An 8,163-nucleotide genomic window follows, 5' to 3' on the forward strand; every position below is an offset into this window, starting at 1 on the left:
ACACTAAATCATACGTATGTATTATAGTTACCAGAAACATCTATAAACATAAGGGCCGTTTCGTAACATCGGACTGTGTAGTCAGAATGCTTATAAATTATTTCATCCGGCACAAGTGAGGCCATGACAGCGACACGTTTGGCTTCGTGTACATCACTCCAACTTCCAGTTACATTTTTCAACCTGTATGAAATTATTAAGAAAGAAATCTCTATACTTCTATAAAATTCTCGTGTCACAATGTTAGTTACCATACTCCTCCGTAACGGCTGGACCGATTCTCATGAAATTTATGTGCATATCGGGTAGGTCTGAGAATCGGCAAACATCAATTTTTCATACCCCTAAATGATTAAGTAAGGCAGAACAGCGTTTGCCTGGTCAGCCAGTAGATCTATATTTTTTATTTTACTTCATTTAGAAATCTAGAATATCGCTTGAAAATTTAGCAGGAATATGGTTTTATTACTTGGAGTAAGAAAAATTGAGTTCAATCTAGGGTCATTTTCAGTTGGACAACTTATCACAACAATAGTCTTTATATTTAAATCTATGGTTTACACTTGTTGTGCCACGTGCCCGCTATTTTGTTTGAAGATAATTATGGATTTGAACCCATAATTTCCTTTTTTATTTTAAGCGTACCAAATTGTCGAAGATAAAAATCTTGAAGTTATCGTTAATCAGATTTATAATGTAATGAAAATAATACATATAATTGCAAGCAAATGTTGCAGATTACAATTCGATAGTTTCTAATCTCACGATTCAGAATATAATATTATAAGGGTGCTTAGAATTTTACGTTGACATAGTTTTTTTAATCTACCGTTAATTCTATACGACTTTTGGTTAGCTTCCGCTTATAAGGAAATTGCAACCCTAAGCCCTTATTACTGTGTGCCCTATGTATATAAGAATTGATCTAATTTTATCAAAACAATTACATCTTGGTGCACCGTCTAGTTAGTAGTCTAATGTCATTGCCTTTACCACTCTCTACTCTCCGGACCATAGAGTAAATAATAAGTTCGTACCCGTATTATACTACTCTTTGGTTCGTACTCATCCACGATGGCAACATTGCCCCTTTATTTTCATACCTTTTCACTTTTTAAACTATAGCTGTTTTATAATTTAAAGGTAGGATAGGATAAGGTAGGATATACGACAAAAATATGGACAGACAATTATTTAACTGATTCCCAATTAAAAACTGAACTTGTTTTCTCAGAACTCCACAAACAGGAAATTCATTTCATTCAGAATTGTGAAGGCAGCTACTTATTCAATTCCATTATATTATTTTAATATACGTAAATTACGTGTTACACTGTTTGTCCGCGATGAAGTCCTAAAGTTGGTTCTCAACCGATTGTAATCAAATTTGTACACCAAGTGAATTTTTAGCAGTTTTAAGACAGGATAGCTTATGTTATTTCAATTACGATGACTATCCGAGCGGAGCCGGGCATGCAGCTAGTTTTTATATATTCTTGCACATCTACACGTCACTCGGCGAAACGTTTAAAAATTAAGAACTAACACAAATGGTTGCTCCTTCTGCTCTTTGTTGCGATGTCTTTCTCTTGGCGGCAGCATTTCTGCAGGAATGACGCTCTTACTGATGGACTCACGATGGATTCTCTTTAATGCTGTCAAATAAGCTTTGTTTCGACTTTCAATTTCACTTTCTTTTCCATCTATAAGTTATTGATAAAATATATTCTCTAAGTCAGCATTGCAAGGCATAATTATTACAGTAACCTATAGATGATCAGTACCTTCAGGCTTCATTCCGAAAAATTACGTTATTTTGGGTTGTAGATACCTATAATATTTATTATTTAATATTTAGTAATGAAAAATATGTATGAAAGTACCTAGTTTTCTTTTATGATTGACATTCATACCTAAGTTTGACATATAAACGTGCAAATAGGTAAGTAATCGAAAACATTACCATGTATAATATAATCTTTGGTCCAGATTTACCTGAGGTTTACTTTAACTTTTTTCGATTATATTTAAGAATTTTTATGTTATTAAATTAATAAACTATTTATTATCCAGTCAGCTCATGCTCAAGTTACAGATAAAACAATGCTGTAGGTACAGGTAAACAACAAATTATCATAAAAACATTTTTTTTTAATAACTCTCTCCTCTCTACCAAGTATTGTATTTTATCTATAAATTTAAGATACAAAGTATTGATTAATAACTAAAATTTGTCATTTTTACTCTTATATTTATTTCTAACATAAAATAATTTACATTTAAGCTCGTCATAAAGCAGTTTATATACTTGCATATTATATTTGAAAGAACAAGAAAATATTCGAGATTTGCGCTACTTCTCAATTTTGTTCTCCAAATAAGTATTTAGAGTACAAAACATATTACTACTACTACCACTACTACAGATATGTAAAATAGATAGAGCTATATATAAAATTCCTAGTGAAAATCTTGTTTCTGAGATTCATACACTACATTCTTATCTGTCCCCAGTGTTCTCGTTACAACTTGATATTTACTGCAAAATAAAATGACTTTGCAGATACAATTTAAAATTAATCATTTTTAGGATTAGGTGCCAGAGACTATTTAGATACTTATAGGATTAAATGGTCATCTCTTCATGGGTACTAAGTAATCACAAAAATAAATGTATTTTGTACCACCTCTACTCTCCGTACCTACCACAGAAAAAGTAAGTTTGTTCGTACTCAAGGATGATGAGATGCCAACATTTTCAAATTAATAGGTAGGAATTCGACATGTACGTGCAAGATTTCCCCTCTTATCTCCTCACCATAAATAGGTTTACTCTTTTACAACTGTTATTTTATCCAGAATAGTAATCAATAACCATTATGAAATTAAAATAATTAATTGAATACTGTAACAAATTGTAAAAAAACACTTGATTCTTAATATTATAATAAGTAAAGCAGAATTATGTATTCCCCCAATAGATGTTTTTATTGGCACAGTTTAGTGAAGAGAAAAATCAAGTAAACACCAAGACAACTTTAAGTCATTTATTTTTCAAATATGAATTATTAAACACTTAAAAAGTACATATCACCAGCAATTTCCTTTGACGATTCCACTGAAAATACAAATAAATGTTATTTGCGTTAAGCAAAGCCTACTACGTAGAGTTAAACATGTGATTTGTTTTCATTATTTAAATTTAAAACAAAAACTAAAGCGCCTTTACATTGTCAGAACTATCTCCTAATTTCAATGGGACGCCACTGAAAGCTCCAACCATCAAATAAAAATGAATCATCGAAATCGGTTTACCCCGTTGAAAGTGACGAGGTTCATCACAAAAAATAGTCGAAATGTGATGCTCATTTTTTTTAAGTTTGTCGAAAATAAAATTGCTAGGTATTAATATAAGCCCTAGCTTATGGATAGACACCAGAACTGAATTTGCAATGTTAAACTGTATTCTAGTATGGAACTTCTAGATGTAGAGTAAACAAAACATTCATGATGAAGATGCTGCACTATAAAGTTATATATATATGCATCTATATTTTTTACCTTTTCTATTGTACCTAATCAAATTATAAGCTCAAGGTTATGAAACCATAATAATCTTCGCTGTAATGTTGTTTAAATTTTGATTTACTAAATCATGTTTATCATTGGGACATGGTCCAAAATTATTTTTCATAATTTTAGGTATTATTATACTTACCAGGAATACTTACATAAGCAGTTGAGCTTGATTCTCTTAGATACTGGAACTGATTGTAGAAAAAAATAATGCAATTCTTTAATGTTAATTAAAAAATATTTTCAGATATTCCTAACATTGCAATTCATATAATTGTGATTACTTATTAGATGTAAGCCAAATTATTAATTACACACAGTTACTGAGAGGTATAGAAATAGCAAAATAGTTTAAGATAAATAAGTATTTTGATAAATTCTGTATTGTGTTTACCAATGCCTATTTCAAATATAATTACTTACTCAGTAATATTACTTCACCCACTATTACCACTGGTTAATTTATTTATATCAGATTGGGCTGCACTAAACACAAACTATACCACTATGCACTTTAAATTAAAATTTCCTCCAAATATAGTTTAATATATAGCCCAATGTCAATTTTGAAATACATTAACACCTGCTCACTAAAGGCACAAAACTCAACTGCACTTAGTATCACATGTCACAAGGTACAAAAAAACAACAACTTTGTTTAATATTATCTATTTGTGTTCACACACACTACACATCACCTGACATACACTGATTATTACACTATAACTCGAGTTTGTTCCTTAAATACACAAGTATGTTTCAAAAATACTCTAGCAAAACTAAATTATAAATATATTATGTATATCTTGCGATAATTATTGCTTTACACATTAAACTGTGATGATCACAGCACTTTCACAATCAAAAAATATTTAACCTTCACAAATTCTTTTACAAACACATCACAATGAAGCAGCACTACACATCACAAGTTATATAATGAAAACTTTTTGTTTGCTATTATTATAAAACCTTTAGAAAGAAACTTAAACTAATGCATAAATGTCTAAGTTTAATACATTATCTTGTATGTATGTATGTGTAAAGTTAGGCAGACCCTCCCCTCACCACCACAATAACCAAATGGTCTTCTTTAAGGCTTTCTTCTGTCAAGTTATGGCAAGTCCTCTTTAATAATTCTGTTGAAAATTCACATGGTGGGAAGGAGTACAAAACTCCTGTTGCCTCTGTTTCTTTATTTAAAAGAGATATTACACCTGCAGCTTCTTTTTGTTTCAAATATGAGACCAAATTGCGCATTGGCCTGGTTTGTATACTGGCATCATCATTTGATATGGATGCCGTTGAACCAGCCACACCTAAGAAAATTGCATGGGAACTGGACGTAGCAATTCTCTTCTGTACATCATCCAATTTAGGTTGATCCAATCTTAGCCTTTGTGTAATTCTTAGTTGATTCTTGCCATCTTCATCCTTCATGAGGCTGTCAATTATTTCTGAATCACCATCAGTTAGATGAAATTTAGTAGGGAATAATGAATTTTTCAAAATTAATGCCCCATTCCAGATAGTGGTTGCTTTGCGCACAACTTCAGGAAGTGTGCGTGCCGAGGATAGCATTCCACCGCTTCGACGAGGTGAACCATCAGAATCACTATCTGGTGATCGGCGACGTGGTGATCTGGAACGTGAACGGTCTACCCCAGGCTCCCGCGAACCAGAGCGACGAATGCGACCTTCGTACTCACTCTCTGGTGCTCTTCGCCATTCCTCATCGCGATAATCACCTGTACCATGATATACACCGCGGTACATGCCTCGACCACGCCCACGATGGCCACCCCTACCTCTATAAGAACCACCATAACCATAGCTATCATCCCATGTTCCCTCATAACCCTCATAACCCTCAACAGGTCTACCATCTTCACCAACTGGTGGCACATATGGTTTTGGTCTGTAAGGTCCTCCAGTTCCAACGTCTGCAAAATCAATTCTTAGGCGTCTGTCTGGTCCTCCTAAAGGAAAACCCCTCATCTCTTTCACTGCAGCCTGTGCTGCATCAATTGAATCATACAAGATGTAAGCATGGGGTTCACCTTTAGCATATTCAATTTTTTTGATTGCACCAAATCTATCAAATTCTCGTTCTAGTTGTGCAACTGATGTCCAGGGGCCAAGACCACCTACCCAAACTCGAGTTGTAGGTGTAGCTTTACCATATCCAATCTTACATTGGAATTTACCAATATACTGTCCTGAAAGTTCTACCTTTGCTCTGTGTGCCATGTCCAATGTTTGGTAGCGAACAAATGCAAATGCATTTCCAGTCCCTGGTGGTGGCCTTTTAATATCTATGTCTTCTACAATTCCATAACGACCGAAAATACGTCGTAATTCTTCATCTGATATGTTGATTTCCAAATTACCTGCAAATAAGGTTCGAGTGGCCAAAGGATCATCTTCAGGTTGGACATGGTGTAAATAATTAGGAAATTTATCTTTTTTATTCTCTACTTTCTCAAATGGTGGATGATGGGGTCTGGGCATGTATGGCCTTGGCATATAGTGTGGGTGTGGAGGATGGTGCATAGGGGGACGGTGGTGCATTGGGGGACCATGAGGGCCTGCCATTGGATATTCATGCATTGGGGGTCTGAAGTCCCTATGGTGTGGAGGAACTGCTGGAGGAATACCATATGCCCTGTCTTCAGGTGGTGGTCTGCGTCGCTCAGGAACAGGTGACCACGCGTAAGAGTAAGGACGATCATAGTCAGGTGGAGTTATACTTCGTGGTCTACTTCTATACTCTGATCGGACAGGTTCATAAACAGGGTCAACAATAGCAACTTTGTCATATAAAATAATTCTGGGTTTTGCATGCTTAGCATCTCTAGCATCTTCCGCACTACGAAAACAAACATATGCAACCCTTTCATCTAATTCATGAGAAATCTTAATGCTAAAGTCACCAAATTTCTTGTACTCTCTATAAAGAGTATCTTTTACAATTTCGTCGGAAGCTTTCGGATGAAGAGCACTAACACAAAGAACCTTATAATAAGGTCGCACAGATTCCTCTCTTACTTCGCGAGATCTAACGTAATCATCTCGATGAGGAGACATGTATCGACCGCGGGGACTTGGCGAACGAACTCGCCTCCTCACTCTTTCTGGTGTAGCACGCTCATCAGAACTATCGTCATACCTCCCTATGCTACTACGCGTCCTTTTCGATCGCGGCATACTGTCCCTAGACGAACTCCTCTTCATATTGCGAATTTTCACCGTTATACGATCTCTATCTCTATCGCTACGCGGTAAGCCGATCATGAAAGCTCAGTACGATGAACCACTATCTGAAATGCACAACATTACACGTCACTTCAAAATGTCGTCTTGTTCCAGAAAAATTTAACTCCTCACTTTATCAAGTCAGTATAGTCTTACCACAAAACAAATAAAGGACCGATATCACTTTCAAAGGTCACAAAACTCCACCGCCGCACTAAATAGTCGCTAAATTAAGAAAACAAAAAATTAAACGAACTCGCACAAATACCACAATCAAGACCATTTAAAATTCCTGTTTCTCATCGAATGTTTGATTTCAAAATGGCCGCTTGATGCTTCACCTCCTCAAGATCGTCACTTCGATCGAGGTCAAGTGCCGGTCACAGAGTAAAATTGATTTTGTAGTTTGTAATTTTGCAGTTGAGCTGGGCTGCCAGTATAATATAATTAAACCAACAACATTAAAAATCAGTGATGAATTCTAAATATCATCTCGGTGAGAGAAGCTTTCTACCTATTTAGGTAGAAAGCTTTAAGTTTGGATATTTATCTAAACATCATTTTTACTGTGTTTTTTTTTATAAGGATATTATGTTTTTTATGAATTGCATATAAATTCTACATTAATAAAAATGCTGTCTTAGATAACCCAAACTTAAAATCGCCACAATTTCATTAAAGAATACCAAAAGTGCATAGGTATTGGAATGTTATAGGGCTCGCTTAGATTATCAAACAATTGAAACAAATTTCATAAGCCTGATTTTATTTTTTGTTCAAAAATTTTTTCTCATATATATGTAAACGTATGAATAAATTAACATTCTTACACGTGCATCTAAAGGATGAGATAAAATCATTTTCATGGGACGATGAGAATTTTTCTATAACTTCAGAGGCATAATTTCGCTGAATATATTATTGTCCAAATATTAACATGCAAATTATTTGTTGCGTTAAAGGTATTCGTTATAATGATAAAGTTGCCTATAAAGAGTTAAGATATTGTTTATATAAATGCTTTGTTTTTTTATCATTCCCCTTAGTATTTTTATTTCTATTTGGTTTTTTACTATACTTCGGCCGTTCAGAGAATGCGTTCCTGACACCTGTCAGTTAGTCACGACTAGTGATGGGCACAACATAACACTGAGTTCGTTACCGTTCCTCCAAAATGAACCGCCGCATTATTTTAAGACATTTTCGTTTTAAATTGGCGGAATCATTTAAAATTTATATTTTCGTTATTTAAGAGGAAACCAAAAAAAAGTAATTCATATAATAAAATTGACTCCGATTCGCTTGAGGAGGTGGTGTCTTCATCATCATCTT

The 8,163-nt window shown here is 34.3% G+C and overlaps 2 protein-coding genes across 2 annotated transcripts in view; both read right to left on the reverse strand.

Annotated features, from left to right (window-relative positions):
* The window catches only part of LOC119831908 (adenylate cyclase type 10-like), a 20,548-nt gene extending 20,371 nt beyond the window's left edge, over window positions 1-177 (reverse strand). The window contains exon 1 of the mRNA XM_038355478.1: window positions 32-177. Coding sequence (XP_038211406.1) covers window positions 32-125 — 94 coding nt within the window. The 5' untranslated portion in view covers window positions 126-177. The remainder of the gene's footprint in view (window positions 1-31) is intronic.
* A 2,856-nt stretch (window positions 178-3,033) lies between these two features.
* Window positions 3,034-7,211, reverse strand: LOC119831599 (RNA-binding protein spenito). Its single transcript, XM_038355020.1, has 2 exons — window positions 6,988-7,211; window positions 3,034-6,896 (listed from the first exon to the last, which is right to left on the reverse strand). The coding sequence occupies exon 2, from the start codon at window positions 6,868-6,870 to the stop codon at window positions 4,624-4,626; it is 2,247 nt and encodes a 748-aa protein (XP_038210948.1). The 5' UTR covers window positions 6,871-6,896; window positions 6,988-7,211; the 3' UTR covers window positions 3,034-4,623.
* Between the last annotated feature and the right edge of the window lie 952 nt (window positions 7,212-8,163).

Source organism: Zerene cesonia, chromosome 14 (assembly GCF_012273895.1).
Source record: "Zerene cesonia ecotype Mississippi chromosome 14, Zerene_cesonia_1.1, whole genome shotgun sequence".
Classification (NCBI taxonomy): Eukaryota; Metazoa; Arthropoda; class Insecta; order Lepidoptera; family Pieridae; genus Zerene; species Zerene cesonia.